We start from the raw sequence: 19544 nt of genomic DNA, 5'->3' as shown, positions 1-19544 counted from the left end.
CAACCGAGCAAGACTCCGTCTCAAAAAAGACTGCCAGGCGTGGGCGGTGGCTCAAGCCTGTAATCCCAGCACTTTGGGAGGCTGAGGCGGGTGGATCACAAGGTCAAGAGATCGAGACCATCCTGGTCAATATGGTGAAATTCCATCTCTACTAAAATACAAAAAATTAGCTGGGCATGGTGGCGCACGCCTGTAATCCCAGCTACTCAGGAGGCTGAGGCAGGAGAATTGCCTGAACCTAGGAGGCAGAGGTTGCGGTGAGCCAAGATCACGCCATTGCACTCCAGCCTGGATAACAAGAGCAAAACTCCGTCTCAAAAAAAAAAAAAAAAAAAAAAGACTAAAACGAGAAAAATGTAAGAGATTGAATATACTGGAAGTAAAAGATTACTTAAAAGGTGAGAGTTTAAATAGCTGGTGTAGGGGCTGGGCATGGTGGCTCATTCCTATAATTTTAGCACTTTGGGAGGCCAAAGTAGGAGGACCAGTTGAGACCAGGAGTTCAAGAGCAGCCTGGTCAGTGTAGCAAGACTCCATTTCTTAAAAAAAAAAAAAACTAGGCAGGCATGATGATGCATGCCTGTAGTTCCAGCTACTGGGGGAGGCTGAGGTGGGAGAATTGGCTGAACTCAGGAGTCTGAGGTTACAGTGAGCTATGATTTTGCCACTGCACTCCAGCCTGGTTGACAGAGTGATACTCTGTCTCTGAATGAATGAGTGAATGAATCACCAGTGGAGGAATTGGCCCAAACAGGAGAGAAGTCAGCTACTGTATTATAATAGAAAGGAAGGGCCAGGCACAGTGACTTACACCTGTAATCCCAGCACTTTGGAAAGCTGAGGTGGGCGGATCGCTTGAGCCCAGGAGTTTAAGACAAGCCTGGGCAACGTGGCAAGACCCTGTCTCTACCAAAAAAGAAAATTAGCTGGGCATGGTGGTGCGCACCTGTGGGCCTAGCTACTTGGGAGGCTGAGGCTGGAGGACTGCTTGAGCCTGGGAGGTTGAGGCTGCACTTCACCACCTCTGCACTCCAGCTTGGGCAGCAGAGTGAGACTTACACACACACACACACACACACACTCTCTCTCTCTCTCTCTCTCTCTCTCCCCCCCCCGACACACACACAGAAGGAAGATGGGAAATATGATGAGTCAGTTATGTATGTATAGCTTTCTATATCTAGTAGTAGAAAATTGAGAGTTTGTGTCTGATGGCTTCTACTTTATGATATAGATGGCAAGGTCATCTGCAACAAGAGGGGTTGTGAGAAGGTCAAAATCTTGAAAAGATTGCAAAAGAATTTAAATATTTGATACCAAGAGCGGAAGCAGTGCATACGAAGCTGTGTAGGGTTGCCAGGTAGTTTTGAGGGCCTAGTTGAGATTGGTGTTGTGAATTTGTACTAGAACTGATAATGCACCATTGTTTGACTTTCTGAATCCATGTTTGGCCATGTGCTGGCTGAAAGAAAGTAGGTAGCTTATTTAATCCAGGGTTTTGCCTTTGCTGTTGAATGTGACAAGGTGGAAGGGCAGGCATGCTAGGGTACTGTGAAAAAGCTTGAAGTGTTGGACCTAGAATGCCTGATGAAGTACTGGATGAAGCCTGGATAAGAAGGGATGAGCCACAGTCTCACTGTTTTCCACATTGGACCCCTCATCTTTTTTCTTATGAACCACATATCAATGACTGCAAAGGGCCTGAGATCTTTACCTACTTACAAGCTAATAAATGCATGTGTTACTGTTACATGAGACTCCATGGTTGGAGACAAAATATTTCATTACTCACAGTGAGTAGCATGGTGTGACTCTGCTTTGTGTTGATTCCGCATGTTCTAGGGCCCTCAGGGGGACACAGGTAGGCCCAGATGGATGCTGCACATGCACTGGATTTGCATCAGCGCCTATAGACACTGAGGTTGGGGGTTTTACCACTTTTACAGTAAATAGAAGCCATTCTGCTCTTTGTTTCATGAGGAGACATTGCCTTATTCCTTGAGGTTGAATGTTGCAAAACAACCTTGAGAGATGGCCCAAGTAACAGCCACTAGGGACTTATATTCTTGGCATTCCCAGCCAGAATGTGCAGGAAGGCGCAGGGTCTGTGACCAGTGGCCTCTCCCAGTAGTGCCCCGTCCACGGGGTGGTGGTGGTGTTTGAGGGAACTGATTTTTCTTTGTTTCCGTTTCTATTCATGGCACCTCCATCCTTGGGGGCACTCAGCCTGAAGTTCTCATTCATTTGGTATGGATCATAGTCTATCCAAGTAACTCTTATTACAGGTAGCTCCTGCTTTAGAAGGTCACTTGTATGTGTGTGTGGCTTCCAGGGTGGGACAGCAGTAGGGTGGGTAACAGGTAATTTTGAATGCGTTTAAAAGTTCTGAGACCCAGGCTGGGCTCAGTGGCTCATGCTTGTGGTCCTAGTGCTTTGGGAGGCTGGAGTGGGAGGGTCGCTTGAGCCCAGGAGTTTAGGACCAGCCTGGGCATTGTAGCTAGAACCGCATCTCTATAAATAACAACATCAATAATAAATGCAAATTTTAAAAAAGTTTCAAGGCCCTCTAGGGTCTCTTGATAGTTCTTTCTAGTATGTTAGCAACTTAGTAGGAGAGATGTAAACTAGTTCTTACCCATAATTTTGGGGGATCCAAAAAATAAAGAGGTATCAAAACCAATTCGGGTTTCTAGGACTTTTGGGCCAGGGATATCTCAAGAATGGTTAGCAAGGGAAGCTAGGGTTGTGACTTTAAAGAGCCTGCATGCTGCTTATCTTCAGTTCAGCAAGATGATATTCCAGACCACTATAATCTATCCAGTCTGGCCCTCTCTGAGAAGGATAGTAAATTGTTAAACAATCAGGGAATGGTTAAGACTCATAAATAAAAGGTAGAAAATCTGGATAAGCAGAGAAATATATGACAATATTACATTGGAAATGGAATATTAGAATGATTTTAGTTCTTCTCAAACTGTAATATACCTTAATGCCATTCTAGTCAGTCCCAATAAATTTATTTTTTAATTGGACAAAATAAATACAAAGTGAATTCTGAAAGAATAAACAGATACTGGTGTTTTTTTGTCTGAACATAATAAACAGATATTTGTACCATAGCTGATGTGATGATTATAAGATAGACTCCAAAACCAAATTCTTGCTCATAAGGGGAATCAATCTTTTACAGGAATTTGGACTTGGGACAGTTATTTTGGGCTATAATCTTGACCTAAAAAAATATAAGCTTGGGTTCTGAACTTAGGGGAGCAGAGAAAGTTACTCTGTAGAAAGAAAAAACCAAGGAAGACATGAAGAGAAAAGAGGACAGGTAGAGAAAGAATACTCCTAGTTTCTAGCCTCTGTTGCCTTTTTGAGGAAGTAATAGTTCTGTCTTTTAGTTCAGTGATTCATCCTAAATCCGTAGAATGAATATTCCTTTGTTAAGCTATTTCAGGTTGCTTTATTTAGTGGAGACTAAAGTATCTTAAGTGATGGGGACACAACAAAGACTAAAACAGAGACCCTACCTCAAGGAACGTTACATCTTTTTGTTTTGTTCTGTTTTGTTTTGAGACAGAGACTCGCTCTGTCATCCAGGCTGGAGGCATGATCTCAGTTCATTGCAACCTCCACCTCCCAGGTTCAAGCAATTCTTGTGTCTCAGCTTCTTGAGTAACTGGGATTACAGTCGTGTGCCACCACACCCGGTAATTATCGTATTTCTGGTAGGGATGAGGTTTCACAATGTTGGCCAGGCTGGTCTTGAACTCCTGGCCTCATGTGATTCACTCACCTTGGCCTCCCAAAGTGATGGGATTACAGGTGTGAACTACTACACCCTGGCCCTTCACATCTTATCAGAAGGAAAGAGACCACAAATAAGTAAATACATGCCAGATGGTGTTGAGTGTTATAGTGAAGAAAAAGATAGGGTAAGAGGAGCATGTTTGGGTGCATTCATGCTATCAGTAAAGGTCCCACTGAGAAGATAACATTTGAGCAGATGTAAGGGAGCAAGTGATTAAAATATCAGGGACAAGAGCTATCCAAGCAGAGGCAGGAGCAAACGCAAAGACACTGAGACTGGGGCCTGCCTAGTGTGTTCAAGGAACATTAGAGAAGCCTTTGAACAGCTGGAAAAGTGTGAGTGATAGAAGTAGTCAGAGGGGTGTGTGTGTAATGATATAGGGCTCTGTGGGTCACAATAAGAGTTTAGTGGAATGGAAAACCACTGGAACATTTACAGTGACTTGTATTTTAAAAGGATGTCTAGTTGCTCTAATTAGACCAGAGAGTGGTCAAGAGCAGTAGAAAGGGGACCAGGTGAGAGATAATAGTGGTTTACACCGAGACAGTAGAAGTGGAGGTACTCAGAATTAGAACCTGGATAATTTTTTAAGGAATAACTGACATTGATTTGCTAATAGATTAGATGGGGAGGATATTATTAAACAGAGAAGAATTGCTCCCAGATTTTTAGCTTAAACAATTGTAAGTAAGGATGGACTTGCGTTTCCTGAGATGGGGAAGGCTTGGGGGTGGGATGGGGTACTGTATGAGGTGCTGATCCAGACATCCCAGTGGAGAAGTGTCTTGGTGCCCTCTGAACTATTGTAAAATATTTCTCACTGGACTCCATTTTGGTACTAATTCCCCATAATTCAGTCTTGAATACTACAACTTGGAATTTCTCCTCCATCCTCTGATCATGTTCTTGTATAAAATCCTTCAGTAAATAACCTCAATCTATATTTACTAAGCATCTTTAAGTTCTATTGATAATTGACCACCTCAGTTGAATTTCAGAAGGACCAAAAAGAAGTTATATGTTAGTATTTTAAAACTAGATTAAGATGTAAATAGAGAATTGAATCTTCCTCTTTCTCTACTTTTTAACAGCTGTTTTCACTCATTAACTTCTGAGGTAAACAGATTGAAAAGATGAGCGAGCTGGAACAGTTGAGACAAGAAGCAGAACAACTGCGGAATCAAATTCAGGTAAAACTTTTTCATTTCAAAATTTTAACACTTACTTAGTACCAGGAATGTACAAAATTTGCCTATTAGTTTATCAGTATAATTTTTTTTTTTTAAGACGGAGTTTCGCTTTTGTTACCCAGGCTGGTGGGAGTGCAATGGCGCGATCTCGGCTCACCACAACCTCTGCCTCCTGGGTTCAGGCAGTTCTCCTGCCTCAGTCTCCTGAGTAGCTGGGATTACAGGCATGCGCCACCATGCCCAGCTAATTTTTTTGTATTTTTAGTAGAGACGGGGTTTCACCATGTTGACCAAGATGGTCTTGATCTCTTGACCTTGTGATCCACCCGCCTCGGACTCCCAAAGTGCTGGGATTACAGGCTTGAGCCACCGCACCCGGCAGTTTATCAGTATAATTTCTAGGGCTAGAAATGGTCTATTTTTTTTCTCGAAGTAAGAACTAAGGTCTATTTGTGTTTATCATGTCTCGAAAGAACTCTTCAAAAATCATTGCTAACAAGTACCTATGTAGAAGAATGGCCTCTATGAAAGACAGACATAATTCTCTTTTTATTTACACACCTAGAATCATAGATTTTTGGTGCAAAACAATAATGTAGATATTGTCACAATGTAATACACTAGGAAAATACTAATCTGTACATTCGATTGAAGAAAATCTTTAATACCAGCACTTTGGGAGGGGGGATCACCTTAGATCAGGAGTTTGAGACCAGCCTGGCCAACCTGTGGAACTCCGTCTCTACTAAAAATTCAAAAATTAACTGGACATGTGGTGTGCACCTTTAATCCCAGCTACTCAGGAGGCTGAGGCAAAAGAACGTCTTGAATCTGGGAGGCAGAAGTTGCAGTGAGCTGAGCTCGTGCCACTGCACTCCAGCCTGAGTGACAGAGTGAGACTCTGTCTCAAAGCAAAACAAAAAAAAATAAAACTATTAGTGGCAGAATCAAAACATGTCTGACATCTTTTACTCTTGGAATCAACTCAAAACAGTAAGGAGGATAAGAAACAACTACAGACTCCAGCTTTAACAAAATTAAAAGACTAAAGCTTGAGAGCATAATAGGCTAGGGAGGAGTTGCCAAATGCAGTGAAGCAACACATGGGGAGGCTCTGAGAGGAGGCGTCTGCGTAGGGAGCACTGTCTCAGAGACAGCACCACAGTCCCTTCTTTGGAACAATGGGAACAGATGCTTCCTTGGACTTGGTTAGCACTGAGAAATATCAAGGAAGGCTGAGCTAAAAATGAAAGGATATAGACGTGCCATCTTGTAGGCAGCCTGTGATAAGCAGGGTGGAGGAAAGAGGCTTTGAGTTGTGAGTAGCCTGGTAGCTGCCTACTACTTTTCCCAGAGAAAAGTAAAGGCTAAACCAACGTACAAGGGTAGGCAGGGAGAATCTCGTAACTTGGAACACAGCTGTGGCTTTTCCCAGTTTGAACCTCTCGCAATAGCTGTTTCTGAAGAATTTGTCTAATTTAAAGTGAAGAATACAAGAGATCAAGACCATCCTGGCCAACATGGTGCAACCCCGTCTCTACTAAAGAATACAAAAATTAGCTGGGCCTGGTGGTGTGCGCCTGTAGTCCTAGCTCCTCGGGAGTCTGAAGCAGGAGAATTGCTTGAACCCAGAAGGCGGAGGTTGCAGTGAGCTGACATCATGCCACTGCACTCCAGTCTGGCGCCTGGCAACAGAGCAAGACTCTGTCTCAGAAAAATAAATATAATAAAATAAAAAAGTGAAGAGTAGGCCAGGTGCAATGGCTTGTACCTGTAATCCTCGAACGACTCAGGAGGCTGAGGTGGGAGGATTGCTTGAGTCCAGGAGTTTGAGGCTGCCGTGAACCATGATCACACCACTGCACTCTAACCATATGAAAGAGCAAAACCCTGTCTCAAAAAAAAAAAAAAAATCTATACAAAGATGATACAAGAAAAGAGAAGAAAGGATTAGGAATAACAGGGATGGTTGAAGAACATTCACCATAAAAGTGTTGGTTCTGAGTGAAGTCATAACCAGACAGACTTATTGCCAGCAATTTAAGGAAGTTAATTATTTAGATGTGAATAAGAATTCTGAGTTGAAATCTTAGGAATCTGAACAAAGCTTTCAAAACAAAGGTGAGACTGATTTTGAATGGGATGATTGCAGAAGGCTTTGCAGGCTCACCTCTGAATTTGATGTTACTGCATCCACTCGATGGAATTTCTGTTCTCCCTACTTTGTGTCACTTAGTCCAGATGCTGAGGAGGAGCAGGTGACTGGCCAACCATGTGGCCATATGTCCATCTCATTTAATCCTCATGCTGACTCTGTGAAGTCGATGGTGTTACTTCATTTTATAGTTCAGGAAGCTGAGGCTCAGTGAGATTAAATAAGTTGCCCAGGTAACAGATCCAGGATTCAGACCAGGTGTGTTCTGCTATAACTTAAGGTTGGTTGTCCTAACCTTCGTTACTAATGTCCTTTCATGTGACCTGCGCTGTAGCCATACTAGGCTGGTTCCCTGAACACACATTGCTCTTTCTTATCTGTTACCTTTTATCAGAGTGTTCCCTTGGCCTGGAATTATACTACCTCTGGTCCAATTTTGCTCTTTGGAAATCCTATCCAATGACTCCTAATCCTCCAAGAGGCCTTCACTTGGATTTACCCTTTTTTTTTTAATGGAAGGCAGCAAGCCATGGTCAAACAGCCATGGATTTCACCTTTTCATTAATTTGGACAAGGTTCTTAACTTCACTGATGATCAGTATCTTTGCTATGAAGCAGGAGAACTAGTACTCCACTTTATATGTTTCTGTAGAGAATTAAGTGAAATAGCAGGTAGAGGACTTAGTCTGATTTCAGCAAGTGGCAGTTTTTCACTCATTCAGCATGTTGGACATCTGTTACACAGCTGGTCATGCCTGCCTTGTGTTGTTCCTTGTGCACATTCGCCCCTTCTCTGTGTACCTACATGGAAAACTCTGTGTCTTAAATCTCCCTATCTCACTAGCATCCCAAGCACAGTGTAATGGGCACAGGTGCTCACGAGATCATCTCCTCCCATGATTTCAAGTAACCACACATATGTGAAATGCTGTGTACTTTTATTGTTAGTTTGTCACACCATATTTAAGAACCTTTCCTTTCTTCCCCCTCCGATCCAGAAATATAATCTAACTATATTTTTACCTAACTATAGTGTAAACACATGGTATAATAGAAATGTAGGCTATTTATTGTAATAGATTATTGGTTTTAAATTTTTAAAAATGCAAATAATTGTTGTGCTTCTGATTTGGAAAAAAGCATATATCATCTTTCTTTTGGAAAAGATCTTATCAGATTTTGTGTTTCTTGTGGTGCTGGACAGTATGGAATTCAGGCTTTAATGTAATATTTATTTTCTTTTTTAAAATTTTTTATATTTTTTGCCAGATTTTACAGTGAGAATATTTGTTTGCTTTTAATAGAGACAGGGTCTCTATTTTGTCCAGGCTGGTCTCAAACTCCTGGGCTCAAGGAATTCTTTCCCCTCGGCCTCCCAAAGTGCTGAGATTACGGGCGTGAGCCATCATGCCTGGCCTTATATTTTGTTTTATAATGGATAATAATGTTCATAAGAGAGAGTTTTCGGTGTAAATAGAATCTTTGCATAATGTAATTTTGCAAGTAACTGCTGCTAACATATTTGTAGAATTATTGTATTCCAACATATTTTAATTTTTGTTACCACTTTTTACTAGAGTTCGATAGTTTTCATTTGCAGTGTTTAAATTGTGTTACTAATAGCTCGATGAGGGCAGAGATTTTTTATGTCTATTGGAGCCTAGAATAGTGCCTCACACATAGAGTTCAACAAATTATTTTTAAACAACTGACTAAATTAAAAAGGAAAGAGAGCCTAAACAATGATAGTTCATTTTCCTAAAGCTTGAAATAAACCTTTTTTAAGAATTTGGTCTTCAACTCTACCATTTTTGGAACATGTTTCAGGGCCATCATTGTCATTTCTGGAATATCTTTTTATTATAGGAAAGTGGGCTATGTTATTCCTTACCAGATGATGTCTTTAAACCCACAGTTTGGCTAAGAATGAAAGAATCAAATCATATAGTTTGTGCAACTACTTGTCCCTTACATAGAAAAATTCCAAGTGGTTATGAATAGGTTGAAAGGGCAGCCAGAAAGATCATGTCTACCATCCAGTGTTTGCTGTAAGCTGAAGCAGGCATTTTTTCCTTGGCTGACTGGAACAAATTGTCCATTTGGGACATTTTATTAAACACTTTGTGCCTTCTCCTTGCTCAGGAGTATGCAAGTACTTAAACACTGTAGAAAAAACAAAGTTGAGGATACTGCTGCAGCCTTTGTGGAAAAAAGTTCGCCTAGCAGGAAGGATTTAATCACACTTCTTAGTTTTCTATGTATAGAAATCCTCTAAATTTGTTTTTAACTAATAAATTTGGAAAAAAGTTGGTAAGTTTGGTTTAAAAATTTTTTTGTTTATTAAATGTGTTTTTTTGCAGTCTTTAATTTTTTGTTAATTTCTGTTTCACTGTCTTCCTTTTGATAATCCTCTTTAGTTTGTATAAAAATTTGAGGTCTCCAATTATTGACATCTCTCAAATTTTGTTGAGAAGAGACAATAGAGAAAGAAAGTAAATTAGTGATTGTTAAGGGCTGTGGGAGAAAAAGGAATTGGGAGATACGGGGTTTCTTTTTTGGGGTGATGTAAATGTTCTGTAATTAGTGGTGATGGTTCCACAACATTGTGATACTAAAAACCACTAGATTTTATATCTTAAAATGGTTAAAATGGTTCAATTTAGGTTATATGATTTTTATATCAATTTTAAAAATTTAGATCATGTGGTACAGTGAAAAGTAAATTTGCAGGTCTACATTTTCAATAACAATATCACTTTAGTTATTCCACAGGTTTCTAAATGCATTATAATCATCTTTCTTTACTTCAGGATGCTCGGAAAGCATGTAATGATGCAACGCTTGTTCAGGTAAATTGTTCTTCTTGATTTCATTTTGGTAACTCACATGAAATAATTTGACACTGAAGCAAATGACATTCAGATTCTCGTATTAGTACTTAATTGAAAAAAAGTTAAATGAAATTTCTGTATAAAAGCACTTTGTAATTTGTCAAATGCTATACAGTGCGAGTACTTTTTTTTTTTTTTTTGAGATGGAGTCTCACTCTGTCGCCCAGGATGGAGTGAAGTGGCATGATCTCGGCTCACTGCAACCTCCACCTCCTGGGTTCAGGGGATTCTCCTGCCTCAGCCTCCTGAGTAGCTGGGACTCTGTAATCCGTGCCACCACACCCAACTAATTTTTGTATTTTTAGTAGAGACACGATTTCACCATGTTGGCCAGGATGGTCTCGATCCCTTGACCTTGTGATCCGCCCACCTTGGCCTCCCAAAGTGCTGGGATTATAGGCATGAGCCACTGCACCCAGAGCTTTTTAAAATATGAGTTAAAATAGATGTCTATGGAAGAGTAAATGCTATAAAAATGTAGATTCAAAGCCGAGCACAGATGCTCACACCTGTAATCCCAGTACTTTGGGAGGCCGAGGTGGGAGGATCACTTGAGGTCAGGAGTTTGAGGCCAACCTGGTGAAACCCTGTCTCTACTAAAAAAAAAGAAACAAAATAGAAAAATTAGCTGGGCATGGTGATGTGCACCTGTAATCCCAGCTTCTCGGTAGGCTGAGGCAGGAGAATTACTTGAACCTGGGAGGCAGAGGTTGCAATGAGCCAAGATCACACCACTGCACTCCAGCCTAGAAGACAGAGACTCTGTCTCAAAACAACAACAACAACAACAACAAAAATACATACACACACACACACATATTTAGGTATGTATGTATATATAGATTCATATAGTGTATGTTCTTTTTAAGTAGTTTCTGATTCTTTTTGGTATATCCTGATTGGTTTTTTTCTTAGGTTGGGAATGATAGAGGAGTTAAGAAAACTAACATTTAAAAAAACTCTTGGGAAGGCTTCATGTTTAATTAATATTGATCATTTATATTAAGGAAATAATTTATGTGCTCTACAAATATAAAATTGGCTTTCTCACAGAGTTAAAATTACAAATGTTCACTGTGATCATTTGTTACTAGATTTTTATTTGTGGCTGGTTTTTTACTGAAGCATAGAGATATATCTATTTTTAGTTAATAGTCTGCAGAAGGCCGTCTTATTTACAATAGCACATAGGATTATTTTAAACTAATCATAATTTTTTATGAACATTTGATCCCATAACAGTTCTGTGGAATACCTTCAATTACTATAAATTTACTTTTGTGTCTGTTGTTTTGCCTCCTCACTGTTTCTAGTTCAGGTTATCTCATGAACTATGACTAAGGTAAAGAATAACATTTTTGTTGCTTTCAAAAGATTACATCAAATATGGACTCCGTGGGTCGAATACAAATGCGAACAAGACGTACACTGAGGGGCCACCTAGCTAAAATCTATGCTATGCATTGGGGATACGATTCCAGGTTTGTACATGTCATTTTTAAACTGTCACAGGATTATTTTCATTAAGAATCATAATTTGCATTTTCTTTGTTTAAAAACAAGCTATATTCATGAAGCATTTGTAGAAAATGCATCTCAAATGAACATGCTGCTTTTACTAAGAATATTCATTGACTCTTTAAGAGATTCCGGGACAACTGTTTAGAAGAGGATTTCTTTTCTTTGCAGTAGGACATTGCAGACATTGTTTTTTACATATGCCCAAAGCATTCTTACTGTATATTAACCTTGAAATTTCAGAAATATTTATTGAACATCTTCTATGTGCAAGTTATTGGATATTGCTATAATTACTTATTACATAAATTCACAAATAATGGAAATTACATGAAACAAAGATTTTTATTGAATATATCCTTTACTCTCTTGACTCCATCACAGAAAGGTATGTGCTTGAATGTGCAAGTTGACTGTCTGCAGGTGCACAGGCACACATGCGGCTGCCTGCAATTAGATAGATTGCTCATCACTACCATTCACTACGTGTATAAGGTTACAGTGCAGCCTATGCTTTTTCCATTGTCTGGCAATAGCCGGTGTTATCTGCTGCCACAGTTGTTTACTTGTTCCTTTGATTTGGTTAATCTTAATGGGAAATGTCTAAACCAAGAAACTTCTATTTTTTAATAGAAGTTGCTACTCCAGCTCTCTCCTGCTTAGTTTTTATTTTTAAAAGAAAAAATCCAGATGAGAATTAAAAGAAAAAATAAAAGAATTACACATTTATTCTCTTATCCCAAGAGAATAAAATTGTAAAGTAGAAGAAGCCTCAGTTGTTGCTCTAATTGGGATACTTGACCACAATCATATAGAAAATGTGTGTCTTAGAAAGGGGTACATAAAATTATATAATTGACAGCTGACATAAAGCTAGGCCAATTGTCTTATTCTTATTCTTTTTGTTTGTTTGTTTGTTTTTGAGACAGAGTTTCGCTCTTGTTGCCCAGGCTGGAGTGCCATGGCTTGATCTTGGCTCACTGCAACCTCTGCCTCCCAGGTTCAAGCGATTCTTCTGCGTCAGCCTCCCAAGTAACTGGGAGAACAGACATCCAGAATCACACCTGGCTAATTTTTGTGTTTTTAGTAGAAAGGGGGCTTACCATGTTAGCCAGACTGGTCTTGAACTCCTGACCTCAGGTGATCCAACCGCCTTGGCCTCCCAAAGTGCTGGGATTATAGCTGTGAGCCACCGTGCCCAGCCAAATGTCTTAATTTTTTTTTCTCAAAGAAGTTTAAGATAAAAATAATTTACCTATTGATAAAGTAAACTTTTAACTCAAAATATAACTTGAAAACAATGTTAATGGTTCTTGCTTTCCTTAAACGTTTTCTCAAGACTATTAATCTTTATAGAAAAATGAAACTATCACCCAGGAATCTATCTTACATAGTCTTCCCACCCATCCTTGTGATCAGTTCATTACTTAAGGTTCTCCTCAACTCTTATACTGATGATGCCAATTGATTTTTAAAGAATTTTCTTTAGATTCCATCCTATACCACACTATCAGATAGATTTTCTCTTTTGTAAAATCTTGTAATGACTGCTACCCCAAAACCTGATAGTGTTTTTTACCTATAGGGAAAGGAACTGGGTGGCTGGGGATAGGACCAGGAAGGTGCTTTTTTCATTTTTTTCTGTATATCCTTTTTTTATTTTTTGAATTTTATACCATGGTGAAAAATAAACATTCCAAACAAGGCTGGGAGTGGTGGCTCATGCCTGTAATCCGAGAACTTTGGGAGTCCAAGTGGGTGGATCACTTGAGGTCAGGAGTTTGAAATGAGCCTGGCCAACACAGTGAGATCCCGTCTCTACTAAAAATACAAAAATTAGCCAATGGTGATGTTGCGCACCTGTTATGCCAGCTATTTGGTAGGCTGAGGCAGGAAAATCACTTAAATCTGGGAGGTGGAGGTTGCAGTGAGCTGAGATCGTGCCACTGCACTGTAGCCTAGGGGACACAGTGAGACTCTGTTTAAAACAAAACAAAACAAAACCCAGCACTTTGGGAGGCCGAGGCAGGTGGATCACGAGGTCAAGGGATCGAGAGCATCCTGGTCAACATGGTGAAACCCCGTCTCTACTAAAAATACAAAAAATTAGCTGCGCATAGTGGCGCACGCCTGTAATCCCAGCTACTCGGGAGCCTGAGGCAGGAGAATTGCCTGAATCCAGGAGGCGGAGGTTGCGGTGAGCCGAGATCGCGCCATTGCACTCCAGCCTGGGTAACAAGAGCGAAACTCCGTCTCAAAAAAATAAATAAATAAATGAATTTAGTGGCTAACATTACTATTAGCTTAACAAACTGCAGTTTAAACCCAGTCTGCTTTTCTCTACTTACTTTTCCTTTTTCTCACAAACTCTGTACAACTGGAAGACTAACAATTCCTGAAATACTCACTGTTTTTCTACCTGTCATTGATCTCTCCTAAAATAACAGCCTTTTCCCTATCTTGAGCTCTCAACATTTTCTTTCAAGACTAATTCTCTTTTGATTAACTGAGCTAGCCATGGTTTCTCCTTTACTCGCCTGTGGCATTTATTTTATATCCCTCTTCTAGCAGTTTTCGCTTAAATATAAATATGAGTAAATGTCTTCTCTTCACCAGATGACAGAGGCCTCAAGAGCAGGAGATGTATTCTGCTTTGTACCTCTAGTGCTCTCGTATTCTCAGGCTCTCAGTGATGTTTTTAGATTGAATGGAATATGGTTGTTAGGCCTCTGTGTACATTCTTGTCATTAAATTTAAGTAAGTTAGTAAGTACTAAAGCAGTCAGCTAAGATCCACCCATACCTTGTTTAACTAAAATGTTACCACGAAAAAGTTTAATTATACCCATACATTTTTAGTCAGTTGCTAAATTTTATTTTATGAAATATGTTCAAAATTTTTGGCATGCAGCACAAATTTTTTTACAAGTTGGAAGAACATTTTTTTGGTATCAAATTTTTAATTAGAAAATGTATTTTTTTCTGAATTCTACATTAATGCAGTACATAACCAATTTCAGCTGTTTTTTTCCCTCTAAATATCAAATTATTTTTGTGTTTGTTCCTCTAGGCTGCTAGTCAGTGCTTCCCAAGATGGAAAATTAATTATTTGGGATAGCTATACAACAAATAAGGTAGAATTTCTTAATAATTCTTTTAAATAACCCTATATTTGTTTTGCTGTTCACCAGTTCTTTTTATTATTTTACCTCAAACTTTAATTGGTTTCTGAGATAAATTTATTGTTTATTTTAATCTAGTTCTTCTCTTTTGTCTTAGTGTTTACTTTTAATGTTTAACTCTTTTTTATTTCCAAAGATGACTCTGTGTTTTACTAGAGGACTTATATTTAATATTTGAATATTAGAAAAGGGTACCATTTTATGTATACTAATAAATGATATATTTTTTAAAATCCCCACTTCCAAATATGACAAAAAAAAAAAAAGAGATTTTTGTTTTTAGTTGTGGATAAGTTAGATGGCTAGTGTAAAGCTCCTCTTTGGCCCACTTCAGGCTTTGATTTGTGCTTCTGGACTGCTTAGAAGATAGAGTAGATTGGAGGCAAATGACAACTTGTTTAAATCTCTTGGTGGTAAAAGACTGTGGATGGTCTTAGTACATCCACTGGAAGGAATCTCCAGTTTTAAATTGTTGGGTAGTAGTGAAAAAGCTTCAGGAATACTTTCAGAAGTTTAATACCTTTATACTCTGTGTATACATATTAGTATTTTCATTAAACATTTGAAAATGCCATTTTTGTGACATAAACAATAACTTCAACCTGACTGAGATTTTAAAGCTAGCTAAGACAATTCTGTAATATAATAGTTTTTCTTTATTAATCTTTAAGCATGTTATCTTTCAACTGTATTTTCATTAAAAAAAATGTATTTTAAGCATATTGTTTTAGATTAAGCGAGAGCATAGTAGTAATCCTGCCATGTGTTAATTCCCTGTATGGACTGTTTAGCCTTGGTATTCTCATACACCTTATTTTTTTCCATCTGACCTTCAGATGATTGGTGTTAGGGTAACAAGTGACCAGATCAGTGCAAAACTCTCACCATTGTTTGAATGAGATCCCAGAATAGCAGCCTATTAATAGAAGGATGCTAATGTCATCTTTTCATGGAAGACCCATGTAATTGACTCTGATATTTGCTAATTATATCCCTTGTTCTTGCTCAGAGTTACGTTGGAGAAAATTTCTCTTTTGAGCACTATTACAAAAACGAAAATTCAGTTGAAACCTTTAACATTTTACACTTAATTTTTCAAATTATATTCAAATTAAGTATTTGGCAATATATTATCATTGAAACATCTTTATATTCTTTATTTTATCAAGATAATTATTTCCAAAAAGAGCACTTTTTGACTCAAATGATTGGATAATACAAAATGATAGGCATCTTAATGTGCGTTAGCATTTTATTTTTCATGTTTTTTTCAAGCCATTACATTATTTTATTTGATTTATCTTTCTTAGGTGTATTTAATTTTTAGTAATATTTACTTCATTGTAAATGGGTTTCTGCAATAGATGACTGTTTTTGTAATCTGAGTGATGTGTGGTGTGTGCTCCACAGATGCATGCTATTCCTTTGAGGTCCTCCTGGGTGATGACCTGTGCTTATGCTCCTTCTGGTAATTTTGTTGCCTGTGGAGGCTTGGACAACATCTGCTCTATATATAACCTAAAGACCAGAGAGGGAAATGTGCGAGTGAGCCGAGAGTTGCCAGGCCACACAGGTGAGCTTCCCTAAATATTATTCTTGCCCACCACACATTTTTTGTGTGGAATGTAGAATGTGCTGATCAAGGACAAATGACAAATTGTGCTCGGCTGGCTAAAGGATGAGGATTAATTGGGTGGGAGTAGAAATTATTATGAACAAAGGAAACATTAACTTTTTATAAGCATACACGTTTATAATTTTTTCTTTCAAAAATAGCTGTATTGTTTTTGTAAGAATGATGAATTTACTGCACAGAATTCAAACTCATCAAAAATGAGGAAAATAAAATTTGCTGCCATATAACAATTACGGGATTGTGGCATCTGTACTCAATTATATGATTGGAGGTATGCATTAAGGTACATTAGTGAAGTACTTTTCACCATGATAGTGTATTGCTTTGTTTGCCAGTGTGCACATCATAGTTCAGTAGTGTAGTATTGGGTTAGTGGTGTTAATCAGGAATTTATTGCCACTTGTCTGGCTTCTATCCATCTGAATTTTTGACCATACTATTTGACCATGCTTTTACAAAATCTCTAGAATGCTATTTTCCTGCCATTTCCATGTTTTGAAACACGGATGAATACTAAACATTCAGATGCCACATCTTCCATAAAGTTTTCACTGTTGTTGTTCTGATTTCTTAGAATATTTTTATTTTTTAAATATTTTTTATTTGAAAAAAAATTTTTTTAACTGCTCCTTGCAGAGCAGGGCTATGAGGTGAATTAGCCCTCTCTCAGTATTTTAAAAGCCAGGGTGCTTAACACAGTTGGCCATTGATTATAGTTCTTCCCAAGGTTATAGTTCTTCTAAATTTCAGAGTACCCAGTACATGTCATTAACATGTTAAGTCCCTAAGAATGGTTTGTTGATAAAATGTAGTTTATAGACAATGTAGGATTTTTTTTAGTAACTAAAAACAGAACTGTAGATTATATTGAGAAGCACTTGTTGCCCAGGTATTGTTTTTAAAAATATATATTGCTATTTCATATGGTAACTAAGTTATTCAATCAGTGATAACCTAAAATTTGCTACTCTTTATACTGTAGGGTACTTGTCCTGCTGTCGTTTTTTAGATGACAGCCAAATTGTTACAAGTTCAGGAGATACAACTTGGTAAGTTTATTCCAGAAGAACACTGGTTTGAGGGTTGTGGTAGGAAATGACATAAGAGATAATTGTCATTAAGTGTTTTATTTTGTCTTTAATTACAGTGCTTTATGGGACATCGAAACTGCCCAGCAGACCACCACATTCACTGGGCATTCTGGAGATGTAATGAGTCTTTCCCTGAGTCCTGACATGAGGACTTTTGTTTCTGGTGCTTGTGATGCCTCTTCAAAATTATGGGATATTCGAGATGGAATGTGTAGACAGTCTTTCACAGGACATGTCTCAGATATTAATGCTGTCAGTGTAAGTGAATAGTATTTCCAGAGAAAATTTATTCTGCATAAAGTATTGAGCTCTATGGCATGATTTTAACAACAAATTACTTCATGGATTTTTATAAATAATATGTTCTTATAACTTTGAATCTCCAAGTAATAAGGGTTTGATTTTTTTAAAAAGCTTCAATTCATAGTCATAGATCTTTTTTATTGTTGGATTTTTGTTTGTTTGTTTGTTTTTTGAGACATTCTTGCTCTGTTGCCCAGGCTGGAGTGCTGTGGTGCAATCATGGCTCACTGCAGCCTTAACCTCCTGGGGTCAAGTGATCCTACCACCTCAGTCTCCTGAGTAGCTGGGATTACAGGCATACACCACCATGCACAGCCAGTTTTTGTAGAAATGGGGTTTTGCTGTGTTGTCTCGAGCTCCTGAGCTGAAGCAATCCTCCCACCTCAGCCTCCCAAAGTGTTGGGATTATAGGCATAAGCCACTGTGCCTGACAGTCTAGGATTATGCTAGTGAATATCGCTCCACCCCCCCATAAAGTAGAGGGATAGATTATCATGCGTAAACAAGCAGATTGTGGATGTTCTAACAGTGAATTTAGATGAGAAAAAAGTCCCATATCTCTGGGACCAAAGGGAACAACCCAAAGAGAGAATAATAAGGATGAAAAAAGCAGCTGTTTAGTGTAGAGTATAGCTTTTGAAGTCAGTGAAACCTGGGATCTAATCTTAATTCTGCTGTCATTAGTACCTGTGTGAAACTAGTCATGCTGCTTAATATTCATGAACCTCAGTACTGTGAAGTACTTTCCATGAAAGTTTACAGGGCGTATTCTTGGCTCACTGCAACCTCCACCTCCTGGGTTCAAGTGATTCTCCTTTAAGGCATGGAGCAAATCCAATCACTGTTACTCTATTTTGACTGGAAGCAGAAGTATAGCCAAGAAATAATTTTTTAAAAAATATCTCAGTTGAGGAAAGACATTGAGTTGAAGGTCCAAGAGTCTTATGAAGTACTTTTTAAAAAGTAATTAAAAGAGGAGCCTGGAGCCATGGTTCATGCTTGTAATCCCAGCACTTTGGGAGGCTGAGGCAGGCAGATCACTTGAGCTCAGGAGTTCAAGACCACCCTGGTCAACATGGTGAAACCACATTTCTACTAAAAATGCAAAATATTAGCCAGACGTTGTGACACATGCCTGTAATCCCAGCTACTGAGGAGTCTGAGGCAGGAGAATCACTTGAACCCAGGAGGTGGAGGTTGCAGTGAGCCAAGACTGTGCCACTGCACTACAGCCTGGGCGACAGCCAGACTCCATCTCAAAAAAACAAAAAAAAGTAATTAAAAGAAAACAACACATCCTGTTGAATTTAGAGTATCAAAAGATAAGGGAATAAATTCCAAGATGAAAACATAGATTACCTAGATATAAAAGAGTAAAAAACCAAGCTAACCTCGCACGTTTTCACAATAGACACCGCTGGAAGGCTCCTGAACAATAATCTGCCCAGTGTTAAGGGGGAAATATTGTGACCCAAGAATTTTCAGTATCAGAAACCAGAGTGATGATGTGGGGAGAAAATACAGTAAATATACTATAGGATAAGAGATTAAGACCATGAATAATCACTTAAGGCATTACCTGTAAATGATTACCGCTATTAAAAGATACAGAATAGGCCAGGCGCGGTGGCTCACGCCTGTAATCCCAGCACTTTGGGAGGCTGAGGCAGGTGGATCACGAGATCAAGAGATCGAGACCATCCTGGTCAACATGGTGAAACCCTGTCTCTACTAAAAATACAAAAAATTAGCTGGGCATGGTGGCGCA

The 19544-nt window shown here is 38.7% G+C and overlaps 1 protein-coding gene across 2 annotated transcripts in view; it reads left to right on the top strand.

Annotated features, from left to right (window-relative positions):
* The window catches only part of GNB4 (G protein subunit beta 4), a 56216-nt gene that overhangs the window by 27034 nt on the left and 9638 nt on the right, over nucleotides 1–19544 (top strand). The window contains exons 2-8 of one of the 2 annotated variants that reach the window (XM_008981252.5): nucleotides 4903–5001; nucleotides 9967–10005; nucleotides 11422–11528; nucleotides 14635–14698; nucleotides 16157–16319; nucleotides 17365–17431; nucleotides 17530–17731. In XM_008981252.5, the coding sequence (XP_008979500.3) occupies nucleotides 4945–5001; nucleotides 9967–10005; nucleotides 11422–11528; nucleotides 14635–14698; nucleotides 16157–16319; nucleotides 17365–17431; nucleotides 17530–17731 (699 nt within the window). In that variant the 5' untranslated portion in view covers nucleotides 4903–4944. Of the gene's footprint in view, nucleotides 1–4899; nucleotides 5002–9966; nucleotides 10006–11421; nucleotides 11529–14634; nucleotides 14699–16156; nucleotides 16320–17364; nucleotides 17432–17529; nucleotides 17732–19544 lie in introns of those variants that run through there. The other variant, XM_078350204.1, reaches the window with a different exon arrangement.

The sequence above is a fragment of the Callithrix jacchus genome, chromosome 15 (genome assembly GCF_049354715.1).
Source record: "Callithrix jacchus isolate 240 chromosome 15, calJac240_pri, whole genome shotgun sequence".
Classification (NCBI taxonomy): domain Eukaryota; kingdom Metazoa; phylum Chordata; class Mammalia; order Primates; family Cebidae; genus Callithrix; species Callithrix jacchus.
Note: the sequence above shows the minus strand (reverse complement) of the source record. Positions and strands in the feature narration are given on the sequence as shown.